This window comes from Trifolium pratense, linkage group LG4, assembly GCF_020283565.1.
Source record: "Trifolium pratense cultivar HEN17-A07 linkage group LG4, ARS_RC_1.1, whole genome shotgun sequence".
NCBI classification, from domain to species: domain Eukaryota; kingdom Viridiplantae; phylum Streptophyta; class Magnoliopsida; order Fabales; family Fabaceae; genus Trifolium; species Trifolium pratense.
Genome location: NC_060062.1, coordinates 52,909,183 through 52,930,303, shown reverse-complemented (window position 1 = coordinate 52,930,303; position 21,121 = coordinate 52,909,183). Strand labels below are relative to the sequence as shown.

At 42.3% G+C, this 21,121-nt stretch overlaps 1 protein-coding gene across 1 annotated transcript; it reads right to left on the bottom strand.

Annotated features, from left to right (window-relative positions):
• Positions 1-16,905: 16,905 nt before the first annotated feature.
• LOC123924425 (NADPH-dependent aldo-keto reductase, chloroplastic-like) lies at positions 16,906-20,826 on the bottom strand. Its single transcript, XM_045977307.1, has 7 exons — positions 20,568-20,826; positions 20,405-20,455; positions 20,243-20,319; positions 18,987-19,074; positions 18,067-18,342; positions 17,650-17,898; positions 16,906-17,341 (listed from the first exon to the last, which is right to left on the bottom strand). Exons 1-7 carry the CDS (start codon positions 20,685-20,687, stop codon positions 17,237-17,239), a joined length of 966 nt encoding a protein of 321 aa, XP_045833263.1. The 5' UTR covers positions 20,688-20,826; the 3' UTR covers positions 16,906-17,236.
• Between the last annotated feature and the right edge of the window lie 295 nt (positions 20,827-21,121).

Genomic DNA, 21,121 nt, shown 5'->3' with positions numbered 1-21,121 from the left:
AGTGGTATTTTAGATTAGTTTTTAGTAGTTTTAATAGTTATTGAAGACCAAATGCAAACAAACACCTAAAGATATGAAGTTATTTGACCAAGAACAAAAAAATGTGAAAAACGCATAAAAAAAAAGGACAAAAAAAGGGAAGAAATACACTATTACATCGTGGCTACGATGAGGAGCCATCGCAGCACGATGGGTTTGTTTTTATTTTGAAGAAAATCTTTTATTTTTATAAAGTAAATCCTGCTATCATGCCACGATGAGATCGATCGTACACACGATAGGAAAATTCTGAAGCCATCGTGGCTACGATGCTACACGATGGGGCGCGATGAAAAGCCCAAACCTGCTAAACAAAACCTATAAATAGAGTCATTCTCTTCACAGTTATTCATATTCAGAAAAAATTAAAATACTGATTTTTGAATTAAAAAATAATTAAAATATTCAAAAAATGATTAAATATTAAAGGGTGATTGGTGGCGGCCGGCCGCCAGAGCATCATCGCCGACCGCATCGCCGATCACCGGAGGTCCGCCGTCCACCATTGTGTCGATCGGAGCTTCGCCGCACCGTCCACCGGTGGTTCGGCCTTGACCGCTGTGTTGACGGTCGGTCCTCCACCACCTCTTTTAATTAATTATTTTATTATATAATAAATAATTGAGGTCCAATGTCCACCGGTTTGTTGGTTAGCTAATTCAAAGAGGTGTAATCGTTGTTTGCATCATAAAAATTCTTGTTTTTAATTCTCTTTGTTTGTTACTCAATCAATCTGAAAATCCCTCAATTTATTGTTTTTAATCTAAGTTTATATATTTTAATTGTTTTGTTGAAATGCATAACCCATGTGGAGAGGAACTTATTATAAATATTATTGCTTGATGATATTTAGCCCAAATAGTTGCACTCAAAAAGAAACATGGCCTTGATCATTTCTATGATATCCAACACATTAAACAATAACAAGATTCAATTAAAATCAACTAATTTAAACACAATTGATGGTCTTCCACATATATGAACAATGAAGTTGCACATACTTTCAGTTCACCCGGCTAAGTCTATGTGATTCATATTCAATATTCATCATACTTTCAGAAGATATCATGGAAATCAAGCTATGAAAAAACAACATAATTCATAGACACATGTCAACAATCTAAAATGTTTTTAGTTGCATGCTACCTCATTGATTTATTGATCATCTTAGGTTTAACTTGAAGCTCAATAAATTATTTTCAAAATATTTGATTTCAAAAGAGATGCAAAATTATATTACTACTATTTCAAAATATTACCAAACATATATATCACTTAATTGACAAAACAAAATATAAGGTGTCTTTTAGTTTGTGCATAAGGCAACAAACCAGTTATTCAAAATTACATGGTATTACGAAATAAAAACAAAAGAAATTCAAACAAGGTGTAAAATAACGATGAACTTGAAATTGTAAGAAATAAATGACTGAAATCTTTTGAAAAATATCATGTATATATAGATTTCAGAGCCCTGTGATTTGATTATAAGAATATGATGCAATGCATTTGTTCTGGACTGGGCCAAGAGCTGGCCCAATCCCTTCTGCCCGACATTTGGGGCACAGCCCAATAAGGGGAGACTTCCCCGACACGTCAGCCAATGACGTGCCATGCTCGACATAATGGGTAAGCAGCACGTTAAACACGTGCTCGTCTATCCATGCATGTTGATCCATTTCACCATAGCTTAACAGCTAAGCAGCACGTTTAGCACGTGCTCCTTTATCCAAGCACACCTGTCATCGAGCCTATCCCTTACCCGCGAATAGCGGAACGGCTCCAACCAAGATAGAGGCAAGTAACGGCCTTCCCCTACGATACAGGGACTATCTTGGCAGTTGAGTCTATTGGGCCGGTTATCCCGGCCCAATAGACCAACCTTTGGCCCAGCGCTGGGGGCACTATATAAGCTCTCCTAGACAGGAGAGCCAGGTATCCTAAACCATTCTACACTTTCTTTCTCTCTCTTCTTTTGTATCTCTCTGTTCACTTTGCTGACTTAGGCATCGGAGCACCTGCAGGTACAAACCCCCCCTTCGGTGTGGACGCTCGCTCAACGGACCGGCCATCAATCTATTCTGATCACCAGGTACGATCAGTGGCGCCGTCTGTGGGGACTGAGTTCTTCCCCATTCTTTAACCTTTCCTCAAAGAAACAAAGATAAAAAACCAAACCTCTCAAGAAACTTCATCATGGCCAGTTCTTCGCAGCCACTCAACACCGACGCCGGCGACGACAGCGTGCTCAACGTTCCGTCCTCTCCGCCGCCGCAGCATAACACCGTGCTATCCCCGGTGCGTGACAATACCACCGTATCTCGCGGTCCTGAAACCGACTCCCGCGACGGACGGGAAACCTCACTCTCTTCCGATGAAGAAGACGTTGAGAACCTAACCGATCGTCGTATGGGCAAACGCCCGCAATTCAAGCAAGAAGCTCCGGCAAACAACGCCGAACAGCCCGCCGTCTTGGCCAACTCTGAGGTCGCAGCCTTGATCGCTGCCCTCAAACAAACAACGCAGGCCATGCAGGCTCAAAATCGTCGACTGGACGAGCAGAGCGAAAGAATCGCCGCGCTGGAGAAAAGCCGGCGTCGCAGAAAGACCAACTCTCCCCCGCGGAGACACCAGGCTACTCCTTCCCCTCCCCGTCCGGCGGCCGTCAAACATCGACGCCCCGACTTAGAGAGGGTCGAAGTTACTCCTCGGAAGAGGGATCGTACTCCTCCACATCGCGAGGGTAGGCTCTCCCCGGGCAAGAAAGGAAAACACGAAGCTCCGCGCCGCCATTCACCTCAAGGGTTGGCGAACATGGCCAAGCATGGCGCGTCGGGCAGCTACCGTCCTCGCAAATCCCGCAGTCCAACGCCCATGCCCGGCGATTACTCTCCTCGGTCCTCCGAGGACTATTCTCCCAACGGGAGTGACGAGGGCGATCCCCGATGCCCCCTTTCCAAAGACATCTTGAGGAAGCATGTCCCAAAGGGCTTCGAGAGACCTCCTACGCTCCCCGCGTACGATGGTTTGACCGACCCCGACGACCACATAGCTAATGTCAACGCTAACCTGGATTTCAGGAACATTAGCGGGGCCATTAGGTGCAGACTGTTCCCAACCACGCTGAGGAAGGGAGCAATGGCATGGTACCAAAGCCTGCCCCCTCAATCCATCCATTCATGGAGGGATCTTACTGAACAGTTTTGCAGACACTTCACTGCTTCCCGCAAGCACCCAAAGACTGTGCACGCCTTGGAGGCCATATACCAAGCTGAAGACGAAACTCTCCGCAACTTCGTCGAGAGATTCAACAAAGAGGCCGTGCAGGTCGAAACGACCGACGACATGAAAAAATACTTGCTGCAGAGGGGCCTTCGCCCGGGCAGCGATTTTGCCAAAGCTGTGGGCATAGAAAAACCACCCACCTGGGACGACCTCCTCCTAAAAGCTCAAAAGTATATTGATTACGAGGAAGTCCAGGCAGCCGATGTCGCCCGCCTTGCCCGACCTGGAAGCAACCACCCTGCCCGCGAGTCCTCCCATAGGAACGATGACAGGGGTGGCGACAAGGGAAGCGATAGAGGCGGCGACAGGGGTGGCGAGAGGGGTAGAGACAGAAGGAGGGGTGAAAGACGAGAGCCTCGTGGCCCTCCAAGCACATTCGCCACCTACACCCCCCTCGTCAAATCACGGGGAGAGATATTCGCTGAGGTTCACATCTCTGAGTTCGACAGAGCAAATGTGAAGCAACCAAAGCCAACCCCCCTGAAGCCCGGCCAAGACAAAAATAGGTATTGCAGATACCACAAAAGTTATGGTCACAGGACCGACGACTGCATCCAACTGAAGGATGCTATTGAAATCATGATCAGAAACGGACAACTAAGACAGTTCGTGAAAAGAAACAACGACCCTCGACCAGAGGCCGCGGAGACACGCGCGGTCGAGGAAGTACCTCCCCAACCAGCCGGGAAGAACAACGCCAAGCAGATAGCTATGAGCGTCTCCCGGCCTGAAGATTTTGCTATCCCCAGCGGTTTTGGGGACACCCATACTAGTCCTACGCTTACCACGGGGGACTACTTCACAGACTCACTCGTCATATCCGGCGGTCACATGGACAAGCACACCGTCGGATCAATAAAAAGAAAATTCGAGGATCTCATCAACACGTCCTCGAATATGAACGCAACGCTGGACAAGGCGAAAGGGCGATCAATGCCTTTAGCTTTCTATCTCGAAGAGCTGCCCGGTGGGACGGCCAATTATCAGATTCCTCTCCTTGTCCGGGCAGATATGGCCAACATGGACGTTCGCCGGGTGCTCATAGATCCGGGGAGCTCATGCGACATCATGTACGCCAGTTTATTCAGAACACTACAGCTGGACGAGACACACCTCACCCCATACATGGGCTCAGACCTCACAGGATTCAATGGAGCAACTACTAGGCCTTGGGGTTATGTCGACCTGATCGTCACCTTTGGCTCCGAAGAGACTGCTAAGTCGATCAGGGTGAAATTCTTGGTCGTGGACTGCCCTTGCCTCTACCAGTGCATCATCGGCAGGACGGCCATAGCAGACCTGGTTGCTGTCCCTTCTACTGCCCACCTGAAGATGAAGTACTATACTCATAAGGGGCAGGTTGCTACTCTACACGGGGATATTGAAGCTGCAAGAAGATGCTTTGACGCAGCATCCAAAGGCAACAATTTCATTGGCAAGGCTCCTGACCCAAAGAAGCAAAAGCCTTCCTCGGAAGCACCACCAAAGCCTTCCCCGGAAGCATCATCAAGTCTGCCCGCCCCAAATGTGAGCTCTGTTGACCTCGACAGCCGCACCTCCAAGAAAGAGCACAAGGAAGAGAAAAAGCTAAAGAAGGAGGAGAAAGAGGACGACGAGGCGAGCAAAGAACATTATCGCCCCATTCCAGATGGAGATTTCGAGATAGTCCAGTTTGGCGAGGATCCAGAAAAAGGAGTCAAGATTGGGACGGGGCTCCCCGATTTGGCGAGGAAGCAGCTGAAAGCCTGCCTCAGAGAAAACGCTGACTTGTTCGCATGGCACGCCGCCGACATGCCCGGGCTGGATCCAAACATCGCTTGTCATCAACTTACTGTCGACCCACTTGCTAGTGCTGTAGTGCAACGTAGGCGTAGGCAGTCTCCCGAAAAAGCGGAGGCTGCTGAAAAAGCTGTAAAAGACCTCCTAGAGGCAAATTTTATTTCTGAAGCCAGATACACTACCTGGTTGTCAAACGTTGTACTAGTTAAAAAATCTAATGGAAAATGGCGCATGTGTGTTGACTATACCGATCTCAATAGGGCTTGCCCTAAAGATTCCTATCCTTTACCCTGCATTGATAAATTAGTCGATAATTCTTCTGGCTTTAAATTATTGTCTTTTATGGATGCATATTCAGGATACAACCAAATCCCAATGGCTGTGGCCGACAGGGGAAAAACAGCTTTCATGACCGAGTCGGGCAACTATTACTACAACGTAATGCCCTTCGGTCTAAAAAACGCTGGTGCTACATACCAGCGGATGATGAACAAAGTATTCCGGGCAGAAATAGGCGACATGCTCGAAGTCTACATGGACGACATGATCGTAAAATCCCACGAGGAAATCGACCATACCGCCCACCTACGTAAGGTCTTCGAGCAGGCCAGAAAACACAACATGCGATTCAACCCAGAAAAGTGCACCTTCGGGGTACGAGCAGGAAAGTTCCTCGGATTCTACCTAACAGAACGAGGAATCGAAGCCAACCCCGACAAATGTCGTGCCTTTACGGAGCTCCCAACTCCGAGCAACAAAAAATCCATACAAACCCTGAACGGAATGCTGACCTCATTATCTCGCTTCGTAGCAAAATCTGCTCAACACGCATTACCGCTTTTCAAATTACTAAGGAAAGAAGCTGTGTTCGAATGGACGGACGAGTGCGAGCAGGCCCTCCAACATCTTAAGAAGGCCCTGTCCGAACCCCCAGTCCTCTCGCGCCCGGACGTCGAGGAGGTGTTATACATCTATCTCTCCGTCGCATCTGAGGCCGTCAGCGCAGCCCTTGTCCGTGAAACAACGCAAGGACAAAAACCAGTGTACTTTACAAGCAAGGCTCTCCAGGGGCCCGAACTCAGATATACACAAATCGAGAAGGTGGCCCTTGCCTTGATCAACGCAGCAAGAAGACTACGCCACTACTTCCTAGCACACACAATCATAGTACGAACCGACCAACCCATCAAATCATTGCTTGGTCGACCAGACATGGCGGGCAGGATGCTCAAATGGTCCCTCGAGCTTTCCGAATTCGACATTCGTTACGAAAGCAGGAAAGCGCTAAAATCACAAGTCCTAGCAGACTTTGTGGCCGAAATGACGAGTCCAGCCTCCTCGACAAGCGAGGCAGACAAATGGACAATATTCGTCGATGGAGCGTCAAGCTCCACGGGAGCAGGAGCAGGAATTATCCTGGAAAACGAAAATGGGATCATCATCGAAGTATCCCTAGCACTATCCTTCCCGACATCAAATAACCAAGCAGAATACGAAGCCTTCCTAGCAGGGCTACGGTTGGCCGAGGACATGGAGGCAAAAGAAGTAAAAATTTTCACAGATTCACAACTTGTTGCCTCACAAGTATTGGGAGAATATCAAGCCAAAAATGACAATCTCTCTGAATATCTAGCATTAGTGAAGGAAAAAATCACTAAGTTCGAATCCGTGGAAGTGCAACACGTTCCACGCGAGCACAACAAACGGGCAGACATCCTGTCCAAACTGGCGAGCACAAAAAAGAAAGGCGGAAACAAATCCGTCATTCAAGAAGTACTCCCTCGACCAAGCATCGAGAAGACAACCAACGTCCTCGACATAAATGTCATTGGCGACAAAAATTGCTGGATGACCCCCGTTTATAACTTCCTCGCAAATGGAACCCTCCCCGACAATCAGAAAGAAGCAGCCATAATTAGACGTCGAGCATGCGCATACGTCATCCTCGACGGAAAGTTATACAGGCGAGGGTTCTCAATCCCACTCTTAAAATGTGTCGACGAGGAAACAGTCGACTACATCCTGTGCGAGGTACACGAGGGGATCAACGCCCAGCACCTGGGAGGAAGATCGCTGGCCAGGAAAGCTCTTCGAGCAGGATACTACTGGCCCACCATGCAGCAAGACGCAAAGGACCATGTGAAAAAATGCGACAAATGTCAACGACACGGGGACATGCACCTAGCTCCTCCCCACGAACTCAAGTCTTTGTCGTCACCATGGCCCTTCGCTTGGTGGGGCATGGACATACTTGGCCCCTTCACAAAGGGACTCCACCAAAATAAATTTTTAATAGTCGCCGTGGACTACTTCACCAAGTGGGTAGAGGCAGAACCCCTCTCCGACATAACGTCGTTCAGGATACTCCGTTTCTTCAAACGCGACGTACTCTGCCGATTTGGAATACCACAAGCCGTCGTCACAGACAACGGGACACAATTCACGGACAAAGGATTCCAAGACTTCCTCGCTGCTCTGGGGACAAAGCAACATTTCACTTCCGTGGAACATCCCCAAACTAACGGGCAAGCCGAGGCCGCCAACAGAGTAATCCTGCGCGGCCTACGACGAAGATTGGACCAAAACAAAAAGAAATGGGTCGAGGAGCTCGAAAGCGTCCTTTGGGCCTATCGCACAACACCACACTCCACAACCGGGGAGACTCCATTTAGAATGGTATATGGAACAGAAGCAGTCATCCCCGTGGAGGTGGGCGAGCCATCTCGCCGAACCGAGCAGCCGCTCGAAGAGGAAATGAACGACGAAGCTCTCCGTGAAGAGCTAGATCTCGTCGAAGAAATTTGTACAGGGGCATCCCTTCGGGAAGCCACCCTTAAACAAAAAATAGCTGCCTGACATGACGTCAAAGTCATCAAAAGAGAATTTGAAGTGGGCAGCCTCGTCCTAAGACGAAATGCTAAGGACTCCCAGGATGGTAAATTGGCGGCCAACTGGGAAGGACCATATCGCGTCATCGACAAAACAGAAAATGGCGCGTACTATCTCGAGGACCTTCGGGGAAAGAAACTTCCTCGACCTTGGAACGCCCAAAAACTAAAACAATATTATAGCTAAGTTATTGCCAAAGCAAAAAACACTTCTAAAAGGCTGCTCGGATCCTCTAGCAACGAGCCCGACACCTCGACAACGGAAAGCACGCGGGCACACGTGCTCGATCCAAACAATTGAAAAGGAGATACTCTGGCTCAGGAAGGGCAGAGCGTCTCCCCGACGAGGATGACCTTTGAGACAAGCTCCTCGTCTTCGTGCCAAGGCTTAACGCCCAGCTCGCGATGGGAAGTTCAAGCCGCGGGGACGGGCACAACAACGTGTCGGCCTCCGTATTAGCCTCAGAGAACAACTCTAGGCGCTTAGTTAGTTCCCTAAACTTTCTAAGTTAAATCCGAGGACGACATCCTCGACGAAACGCGCTCGCAACAAAAAACTTACAAATATAAAAACGGTTTTGTCGAGCAGGCATACAACAATGTCGAGCAAGTATACGAATACCAAAACCAAAAAGTTGTTAAGTTAAAAACGAGCAAGCATAAAGACATGCACATTCCACGCAGGCATAACTTAGCAAAACGAAAACAATAATTTAAACATACACACGAGGAGAACAAAATAGACGAGCAGGATTAAAGAACGAGTATCAATGTTATAAATTACCGGGCATAAAAACCCACTTGTTCGAATGTTACAAAAACCGGGCACGCAGGCCCCCAAAAGTAAATTGTCATGAAACAAAAAAAAAAAAAAACAAATAAATTACAAGTCATTGGCGCGCAGGCCCAAATAAAAATCCGGGGAAGATCAGGAGCTTTCATCATGACCCTCTGGGTTGCCCTCTGGTGCCCTCTCCTCCCCGACAACCTCCTCTTCGACTTCCTCATCCTCCTCGTCCTCATCATCAACCGCCTCCTCATCCAGCTTCTCCTCCTCAAGCTCCATTTCCCTGTACTCTTCGGGGATGATGATCTGCCCGTTCTCAACCCGTTTGAGTTTGTGAATACCTTCAGTGATCAAGTCACGCTCGGCATTCACAACCCTAAGTTGGGCGATCGCATTCTTCCATCCATGGATCATGCTCGCCAACATCAGACCACGCTGCCTCTTGATCTCCTTGACTAGGTCAGCCCGACTTACCATCTTGGAAATCTCAGCACCCTCATCGGCAGCAGGAGCCAGCTTGGACTGTAGGTCAGCTATCACCCCTTCCAACTGTCTTTTCTCCTCGGCACTCCGGGCCTCCACTCCCTCAAGATTTTTCTTCACAAGTTCCAGTTCATCCCGGCTCTCCCTGACATCTTTCAGCAGCTGGCCATAGTTCTCCTGCTTCCCCCTCAGATCGATCAGCTCACCCTCCATCAGCACAATTTTTCCCTCCAGCTTGGCATTCCGAGCAGCCAACTTCTCCACCTCATGAGTTGGTCCCCCTTCATTCAGCACCAAGGCTGTCTCCGCCAGACAGATGACAGCAGCAACATCCTCGTTGAGCTGCTTCTGTCGGGCAGATGCAGAAGCGCCCAGTATATAATTCTTCTCCGATGCAGGCACCTGGAGGGGATTTTTGTCAAAAAAGCTCCGGTTGCTCAAACACGCGGGGAGGACAAAGCCACCGTCCCCCTCCGACAGGTCGACGATAGGCGTCATCTGTTCCTCCCGATGCCTCTTCGTTCGACCACCCGGAGTCCCAGCGGAACTGCCTACCGGGGAAGATTGTGAGACGCTCCCCGAAGCACCCTGATCACCCATCAAAATGGTTGGCTTGGCCCTCCTCGCCTTTTTCCTAGCCTTCTCTCCCTTCTGTTCAGCAGCTATCCTAACAAGCTCACTAGCAAGATCTGCCATCCTACCTGCAAAGTTAAAAACGTGGTCAGAATCACGGGGAGAAATCAAACATAAAAATACTGAAATTTATTACAAGTAAAAGACGGGCATGCAGAAAAACGGATACCCAGCAGAGTGTCCTCGGCTGAAACAGTCTTGCACGACAATAATAGCTTGGTATTAACAAAACGAGGCTCGATCCTCGGTTTACCATGCTTGTCCAAAGCAACCTCCCCTAAGTTGGTCATGACCTTGCAAGGCTTAAAGCCATCCACATATGTTTGGAGCTTTTGAAAGCCCGCCATTTCGGCCGGGGTAAGATCCTCGGCAGCAGTTAGATACTCGTCGGTCCGCAAATCAAAATGCTCTGACGACCACGATAATGGAAACCGGAGAACCCACTCCGTTACCTGTCCCCCCTCCTCGTCCAACTGAGGAGTCCCGTCCTCGTTGAATACAGGCTTCTCCATGTGGAGGGAATCTTCGGCAAACTCCGTCAATGCCCTCACCACATAATATCTCTCCTTGAAGCCCCGAGCAGACTCAACGAACATCCTAAAAATCTTGCTCGACTGATGCTTTAAGGAAATCCAACCTTGTCGATCCCCGACTTTCTGGCGTTGGATTTGGAAGATATAAAAGAACAGGGCAACAGTAGCCTCCACCTCCAGATACCGACAAAGGATCTGGTAGGCCCGGATAAACGCTAGTGAATTTGGATGAAGCTGTGAAGGAGCCACTCTTAGCCGGCCAAAAATTCCGGCTTCGAGATCGTTGAAGGGCAGCCGAAATCCCAACTCCTTGAACGCCATCTCGTACATGGTGAAGCTGCATCCCGTGTACGATGAGCAAACCCGCTCCCCCTCAGCAGGCATTCGAACCTCCCAGTTCTCCGAACCAGCTTCCTCGACGATGGTAAAAAGCCGCGGATCCTGCGCGGTAATCGTCGAAGCAATCCCCCGGGGCTCGGGCGCAACCCAAGCCAGCTCTGGGTCAGTAATAGTGTCGACCAGCTTGTGTTTTGACGTTGCTTGGCTCCCCGTCATTTCCTCTGTATCTGACATTTTGAGTACCTGAAAAGCAGCGAAAATAAAGTGAATTCGACAGTCATATCAAATCCACCCTTTCACCGCAATTCAAGTGAAAGGGCGTGAAATAGGGCGAGGACGATGTCCCCGACCAAAAGCCCTTATCAAAATGGCAAACAAAGACAAAACAGAGGAAACGAGGAGAAAGCCCAAAAACGGGGAGAAGTTCCCCGACACAAGCTAACACTATTGCTCGACGCTCAGAAGTAAACTCTAATTTGGATAAAATCCCAAGTTAAAAACGGGGAGAAGCTCCCCGACATAGAGTTTTTACAAACTCATTTATCCACAAATTTCCCAGCGAAATAACGGGGAGAAGGTCCCCGACAGTTAAAACATTCGCGAAATTAAAAACGGGGAAAAGCTCCCCGACACAGAGTTTCAGCAAACTCATTTTCTCATAGAAAAAGCGGGGAGAAGGTCCCCGACATTCATACAATTCGCAAAGACACGCAAGATTCGCGTAGGCGAAAATGGGGAGAAGCTCCCCGACATAAGGTTCAGCTAACCTAGCTTTTTGCTACAATAAACGGGGAGAAGAAAAAGCATTCTCCTCCCCGACGAAAAGCGCATGGAATCCCAGGAAACTATGAACATTCATCAGTGTTCTTCATGTTCTTCCCAGAAAAACATGAATATTCACACATGTTCATCGTCCTTACCCAGAAAACATCAAAACGCAAAGATGTTCTTGGTTTTTTCCAGAGAAATGACCCAAACACAGAACCCAAAAAACCCAAACAAAGCAAACGAAATGGGTGCAAGAGAAAGAGGGTCAAAATCCATTGCATAACACGCAAATCTAGCAAATGCTAAAGGAAAAAACAACAGATAAACTGGAGATAATCACTAACACACAAACGCAAAACGCATACTTAAGAACAAAATGGGTATGAAAGGGAAAGCTTGAATCTACACAATAACGAAAAAGAACATTACCTTTGATAAAGAGAAAGCAAAGGTCGAAGCTTTGGAACTGTTAGCAGAAAAACCTTGAATCAACAAGTTGAGACTTCGGTAGATTGAAGCAGCAGCAGGAGAATGAAGAGAATGCAACGAGTGAAAGTTTGCAAATGATCCCCTCTTCTCCTATTTATAGGCCTAAGGAGCCAAAACGCCATACGTCGCGAAGCAACGCACACGATCGTATCATGACCCTTGATCAGATCCAATGACCCAGATTAAAACCATCAAAGGGCTGGGATTTGATCTCGCAGAAATGAAGAGACGCGATGGATCTAACGATCCACAAATCTCCTCGAAAAGCGAAGCAATAAAAAGCCCTTCCCTAGGCAATTATTGCGCCTCTTCATAGCCCACACACGTGGCTTGAAAAGACGTAACGCTTGTCTTTTCAGGTCATTTCGAACTGACGACGCGTTCCTCGAGGAACTCGTCGTTATCACCAACGTAATTATCTCCCCGACATTTCGGACAAGCGCGAATCACGGGCAAGCAAAACAAACGTAAATGAGCGTGCCCGCCAAAACAGGCAGCTTTAACTGGATGCACATACACAATACTTCCTCGACAAATAGTCGAGGAACCAAAAGCAGGAATTAGGAAGGCAAAATTCCGTCCCCGTAATTTCCTCCACGAACATCCTGACACGCGTCACGAGCAAAGGGAAGCTTCCTCCTTGGATAATTCTCCTCGTCGTTCCAAGGAGGAATTTACGAGCAACATACAAATGCGCTCCTCGCGCAAACGAGCAACAATAACGATCGACGAATTATGAACTCCTCCTAGGATTGACGGGGAAAACAACTCCTCGACATGCGGGCCTGGACCTTAAGTCATTACTCCTATGCCTAGGAGCAACGACTTGGGGGGCTCCTGTTCTGGACTGGGCCAAGAGCTGGCCCAATCCCTTCTGCCCGACATTTGGGGCACAGCCCAATAAGGGGAGACTTCCCCGACACGTCAGCCAATGACGTGTCATGCTCGACATAATGGGTAAGCAGCACGTTAAACACGTGCTCGTCTATCCATGCATGTTGATCCATTTCACCATAGCTTAACAGCTAAGCAGCACGTTTAGCACGTGCTCCTTTATCCAAGCACACCTGTCATCGAGCCTATCCCTTACCCGCGAATAGCGGAACGGCTCCAACCAAGATAGAGGCAAGTAACGGCCTTCCCCTACGATACAGGGACTATCTTGGCAGTTGAGTCTATTGGGCCGGTTATCCCGGCCCAATAGACCAACCTTTGGCCCAGCGCTGGGGGCACTATATAAGCTCTCCTAGACAGGAGAGCCAGGTATTCTAAATCATTAGCATTCATACTTTCTCTCTCTTCACTTGTATCTCTCTCATTCTCGTGCTGACTTAAGCATCGGAGTGCCTGCAGGTACAAACCCCCCCTTCGGTGTGGACGCTCGCTCAACGGACCGGCCATCAATCTATTCTGATCACCAGGTACGATCAGCATCTATCTGGGATCCCATTCAGAGAATTTCAAGGGTTGCGGAGCATGGGCAGCAGGTTGTTGTTGTTCTTGTGGTTGAGGTTCTCTATTACCCCTTCCTACAAGAAGAATTGAATTAATTGTTAACACTAATCAAAGCATATTTAAATTGAATATTTGTTCTGTTGCTTGTGACACTTATAGATAGATTCTCGTATGACAATATTTAACATTTAACAACATATCACTTCTACGGAAGTGACGATAATGTTAGTGATTCGATGTAACTTATTTGATGTAATTTTATGTGATAATAATGATCATGTGTATTATTGTTTTTTTTAACAAGCAAAAATTGAATATATTAACATCGACAGTGAGTTCTGACTAACACAAAATGTGCTAGAAAGAACCTCAAAAGTTTACCGTCAGCATAAAACCAAATACAATAGAAACTAAAAACCAATTAATCGATGCCAGTCGCGTGTTTGATACCCTCAGCAAGCAAAATTGGTTGATTTTTGTCCTTTTCTTTTCCTATTATGGAAAATAATGTACTGGGTGCTGTAATGTTTTCTTCCTTTTTTTAAACTTCAATAAAAAATCATGAGTCCAAAAAAAAATCATATATACATGTAAAGAGATTTTTTTTTCCGACAATTACATGTAAAAGACTTGAAAACACTTTATTATTACAAATTTTAGCTGGATGTTTATTTATTTTATTGTTTTTGTAAACTTGCTCTTAAAAATAAAGTTATTTTAATTAGAGTTAAAAAAATATTTTAGCTGGATGTTTTTTGTTGGTCATACTTGATTCCTCAAATGCCAAATAAAAGGGCAACCAATAGGAGTAAATAGGATAACCCTCACCCGAGTGTTCAATCTCTACCTTGAGCGAAATTGAGAGTAGTTCCTAGTACTTTATAGTTTTGATTAATATTTCTTGGTCTTTGGTCAAGTACTTGTCCTAGAATGGGGAAATTGATGACATGTAAGTATACATGAATTTTGTTACTATTTTAATTTGTTTCAATAAATATTAGTACTTTTATTTATATTTATTAAAATATTTTACTTATTGTTTTTAGGAATAATAAATCAAAAGAGCAAGAGAGTATGAATAAAGAAGTGTATATAAAAGCTTTTAAGGAAGATCTGGAAAAAAAAACTCGAAATTTTTTCCGACAAAACAAATTCTTAAACTTTTTTTTATAAAAGAACTTATCTTTTTAGCAAATTATCTATTGGATATGGATATCCAATGTGTTGGATAAGGTTATCCAACAAATATATTTGATTAAAAACTTATATATATTTATCGGGTTTTTATAACCGGATTTGAATATAGATATAGATGACTTGTTTAACCGGATAAAATAAACGACCCTAAAAATAGAATAGTTTTAGGCTTAAATATGTCATTAGTCCCTGCACTTGTATCATATTTTGGTATTGGTCCTTACACTTTATTTTGTTTGGTTTTGGTCCTTGCACTTTAAAAAAGATTTGCTTTAGGTCCCTACCGTTAGCCAACTGTTAAAAAAAAATGTGAACAGTAACCGAGTGCCATGTGGCCCAATCATTTCATGCCATGTGGCACTGTAAAAGGATTATTTTTTATTTTCAATTAAATAAAATAATAATAATAACAAGTGTAATAAAAAAAAATAACATCTTATAAAAAAAATAATAACAAGTGTAAGTGTAACAGTACGATTAAAAAGGAAAGAAAAAAAAAAAACCTGCTGTGTTTTATGTCTTCACTCTTCACCATCGCCCCTTTAATTATTTTATTTATTTGCATTTAAAAAATAACCATTTTACTGTGCCACATGGCATGAAATGATTTGGCCACATGACACTCCGTTACTTTTCACATTTTTTTTAACAGTTGACTAATGTCAGGGACCTAAAGCAAATCATTTTTAAAGTGCAAGGACCAAGACCAAACAAAAAAAAGTGCAGGGACTAATAGCAAAATATGATACAAGTGCAGGGACTAATGACATATTTAAGCCATAGTTTTATCATATTTTGTGTCACTCCAAACCAATGTTTTAAAACCCGGACCGACGATCGACCCGGTCGAGGCACTGAGTCACTAGTTCACTGGTTTGACCAGTGGATCACTGGTCAGACCGCACAACTATTGACCCGACATATATAAAAAATTTAAAATATTAACTTGAATTTCATAACAATAAAATTTAATAAAAAAAAAATCCCTTTAAACTTTTTTAAATAAAATTTCATATATTTAAAAAAAAAAAACACAAAAGCTTCTCATTTTATCGTTATTTATATTTTGATTCACATATCCAACCATATAATATTATAATTTAGTCAATAAAAGTATTATTATATCATATTTTCAATTAGAACAACATTATTTAATATATTACATTAAAATAAAACAATGAATATATATATATATATATATATATATATATATATATATATATATATATATATGAAAATTAAATTTAAAATAATAAGGAAAAAAAAGTATCAATGTATTTATTAATATATGCCATGGTGTTTTTTTTTAAGGAATGTCATGGTGTTTTATAACTAGTACAATAGTATTAAATATATTTCAGTAATAATGGATATCACATAAGTGCAAGTGACTTAGTGGTGATTATGATGCTAAAGTATAGAAAGGATCTGTCTTCGATTCCCATATCCAACATAATTGGATTTTTTTTTTGAAATAATTCATTTCCTCTCCAAACCGGTCTGGTTCACGTGCAGGTTTACCCGGTTCAACCATCGACTCGGCCGGTTCACAGCGATTTTCTCCGGTTTAAAAGCAGAACCAGTTCTGCATGCTAACCGAGCCGGCCACCCCACCAGTCCGACCGACCGGTCCAGTCCGGTTTTTAAAACTATGCTCCAAACAGACCTTCACAGTATAAGAGGAGGAATAAAGGAGCCAAGATGAAATAAGTATGCCCTTACAAGTAGTAAGAGAGTTGTTTTGCTTCTAATAAACTCAATCCTACACTAGTGGCTAGTATTTAAAATCAAACAATATTTAAGAATACTACGCACTTTTGACTCATTACCGGAGCCTTTTGATAATTATCTACCAGAATTAGAAAATATGATTTAGTCACCACAATGGTGAGTTCCAAGTCTTAGGCCTAGTCAATAGCCAGCATATGGTCTCATGCCTCACTTTAAGGGCAGAGACTTTACCAAAAGAAAGAATTACTTCTACCAAAAAGGGTCTATAACTTCTATTCAAGCAGTTTATGTACTGCAGACGATTTGACCGATCCTACTCCTGCCACGACATTTGCACACGACATATGCATAGAGCATTGTAGACTCCCGTCGCACTTATCATCCGTCTCTAAAAGTACTACTATCACCTCCGGCAGCATAAGCCCAATGCCTCATATTGAAAGGCAATGTAGACTTGTATTTCAAATAATAGTAATTATAAATTACAATAGCAAAGTTATGATGCAATAGAAACTTGGTATCTCATTCTCATAGCAAACAAATAAAATAGAAATAAACTAGCGTGTGTAAACGAAGTGCTCTATCTAACAAGTCCAAAGCCCACATCCCTCTCAAGTTTGGGATAGGGTAATAACAAAAGATATTAATCCTATAGTTGGTATTACGGTGGGTATGCCAGAATCACGGGTGACAGAAGCTACAAACAGAGTGTAGCTTTTGGAAAATCATGGGGAATTACCATGATTCTAACATATCGACCGTGATACCAAACATACACACTAAGATAGAGAGAAAGTCTCAAACCAAGCATTTAACAAAATTTCATGAAATCAACAATCTAACAACTCATTTATTTCACCATCCCAAAGTTCTTCAACAGTTCTATAGCCACCATACGATTCATGACAAAATGTGGCACCCCGGAGTAATCTTGCCTGCAACAATAAAAGTCACTGTCATAAAACTAGACGATGTCCATAAAAATCAGAGATCATACATATCAAATAAAAAGCAACAGGCTTTATCAAGCTTCTACTAAAAATGAATTCCAACTCTCCAGCTCCAAAACATAAGATTATCCGGAAACCAAAGAATCCAAAAACTATTCTTTATATGTATGGAAAAGTGACACTAATAATATTTTCAGCTCTATTCACAACTAGAGCACAATACGGAGTATTAATAAAGTTAACATTTTTTGTTCTTAAAACTATATAGACCGAGAGAAACCATCAAATAATACCTGTTCAATCTCAGAAAATTTATCCAACAAGTCTTCAGGTATAGACCAATCAAATACATCGAAGTTTTCTTTTATCCTTGTTTCATGTGTACTCTTGGGAAGAACACTATGACCCATTTGCAATCCCCAGCGAAGAGCTACCTGTGCGGGAGTCTTGCCTAGTTTCTCAGCAATCATATTTAGATCTGGATGCTTAAGGACATCACTTTTAAGCCAGGTTGTTCCAGGAGAACCCAAAGGTGAATATCCCTACACATTAAAAAGATTACAATTTAAAAATTAATTAAAGAAAACCATGCAAAAAAAGAAAAGAAAATAATGATTCAGTTTGAGTTTCAACAAACAGAAAGGCTTCATAAAAATAGGCAGTGTAATGCGTAGAAACAAACAATGATCATACAAGACTTGGAAACTTACAGAGAGATGGACACCTTTGGATTTGCATAAATCACGCAGCTTGTCCTGCCTCCACGAAGGATGACATTCCACTTGATTGACAGCAGGAGGAACACGAGCAACCTCAAGCAAATCCCCCAACTTCTTGGAGGAGAAATTGCTTACTCCTATAGCCCGTGCTTTGCCAGAATCATAGAGTGATTCCATTGCCCTCCATGTACCGGTTAAGTTTGGTTGCTCAAGATTTTCAGCCGCGAAGCCCTTCGATCCTTTCTTCATTGGAGCAGGCCAGTGGATCTGAAATAAAAGAATCTCAGTTAACAGTTTATTATGTCCTAAGTAAACTATTAAACCAACAATTTTTTGAAATTAGATTAAATGAATCCTACATGCATCAGAAGGAAAACATTAGAAGAAGATTAATAGTAAAATAAAAGCCTCTAAGTAATGCAACATATGCAGGAAGTGAAAATTAAGTTCCCTAGACTAAACAATACGTGTGGTCGATAAATCTGCAAGACACAGAGCTTAACAAATAACAACTACTTCCATATTGCTCTGCAAGAAAAGTTTAGAAATAAACAGTTAAACATGTACTACTCTAAACTTAAATATAAGCAAAAGTCAAAACATATATTGCTCGAATTTAGACCAAATATATTCAAGTCCAGACGGAATAGCATTTTCCAAACAACTATGCAGTCTATTAAACAAGCCGTGTACAATAAATACTACAACAGTGTTTTTCCCTACAACAAAAGAATGCAGTGTTTAATTAAGTCGCTTCACAATTTCATAATTAAAATGACCACAAGGAAAGGCTGTTCCTTGCAAATTAATGTTTCAGAATTTCACAGTTTCACTTTAAATTTTACAACAAATTAATGATGATCAGAACCAAGCAGTTGGAGAATATGTGATTGGGTGATATTAATACATACAAGATACAAATCTACATAATCAAGCTGTAAGTCAGTCAAAGTCCTGTCCAATGCTAGCGGAACATCTTCTGGGGCATGATCAGTGTTCCTGCATATGATTTTATTAAATCCTTAGGTTCTAAACAATGAAGAAGACTATATATTCATAAACTTTTGTATAGGAATATTAGATCAGAAAATTCACCACAAAACAAAACAAAATAAAACCTTTCAACGATCAAAGAAATGATTAGAAAGATAACAATTTCATTTAGTGTCTACTCCATGGCAGCCACTATGTTCTTCTTCCTTTTTCTTGTGAGTTAAAAAACTGTGAACTCTCAGTAAACATAATTTTCTCTCTCAGTTACAATGAAATTACAAAATAATCTAGGAATGAATGTATAAGCATGTGCATCAATGTTACTTATTATAACCTATGAAGCACAGACATGGACAAGACACAAAACACACAAAGACACCGACACTTTCACACCGATAATAATTTAATAAGATGACATAATTCAATATAGGGCCTTTTTGTTATAGAAAAAATAAATATTTGCACTGTTACATAATTTTGTGTACAAAAAATTTACAATGAAACTTTTTATAAAAGTTTCAAATAAAAATTTGGTTTGAATAGTTATTTTTAAAATGTGATTTTAGGTATTTGATCATTTTATTGAAACTTTTTTTGGATATCAAAATTTCGAAAAATCACTTAATTTTGAAGCTATTTCAAATAGATTTTCATAAAAATAATTTTTGAAATACAACTTTTTGAAAACATTGTGATTTTGACTATGTTTTGATATTTAATAATGTGTGTTTATGTTATATGATGTCAAAACTAGTGTTTCAATTTAGAAAAAACAAATATAAAAAACTTATTTTGAAAATCAATTTTAGAAAATCTATTTTCAAAAATACAAAAAAAAAAAAAAATACATTTTTTTCAAAGCTGAAACAAACAGGCCCATAATCATGTGTCAGTGTCGGACACCATGTCTAAATGGAGGTGTGTCTTAGCAACCAGCGAGAGTAACATAACAGAAATGGTTAATCAATAACAAAAAAAAAATTAATTCTACTAGCATTTTTAATTAATTAAATCCGATAAAACATGAAAACAAAAACTAATTAATCAAGTATAGAATAAACAAATAAACAAATAAAAAATTAACCTATTCTACCAGCATTGTTAATTAATTAAATCCGCGAAAACATGAAAACAAAACTAATTAATCAAGTCTAGAATAAACTAATAAACAAACCAGAGTTTAGAGGTAATCCACAAATCTTCACGCTTAACTACACCATCATCAAACAGTTTCTTCAACACAGAACCAATCTGCAGCAAAAAATGAATCAAATATCTCTTTCACAGTTCACACAAATTACATGAATCATCGTGACCTAATAAACAAATTAATTACCTCTTTCTCATTGCCATAGATTTGAGCACAATCAATGTGACGGTAACCAGCCTGTAATGTACGATCAAATTGAATAATCAAAAATCATATTCTAATTATAATGAATACAAGATATTTTCATACTTTGATGAATGATAACGAAAATGGAGATGAAGTGATAAACCTTGATGGCGGAAGCGACGGCTTGACCGACGAGGCCAGGATCGGACTGCCAAGTTCCTAAGCCGACGGAAGGGATTTTGGCGCCGGTGTTGAGATGAAAGAATCGAATATCGTTCGACATTGTTGAAACTTGAAACCTAAGTTGAGAAATGGTTCTTCGGCGGAGAATTAGGATTCACAAGAAGTGACAGTGAGAATATATAAGAGATTGCGTGGGCCGTGGGGTGGTGTGGGTTTATGCGGGCGGGAGTTTCTTAATTTATTCATGCTCTTAATTTATTTTTTTATTTTTTATTTTTCACAAGTTTCTTCTTATTATTAATTTTTTTTTTTTTGAAAAACACAATTGTTTTGTATATGCTTGAGGATACAAATAGGTAAATTAGAAACCCACCATTTATTGGGCTCACTATGAGCCTAGTTGGAAACTTCTCAACCCACCACAATATTTCTCATTTACCGTCACAAAAATTCGGAAAACGTTTTCCAAATTTTTTATAGTGTAAATTTTATACTAAAAAAATACTTCGGAACGTATTTTCCAAATTTTTTTGC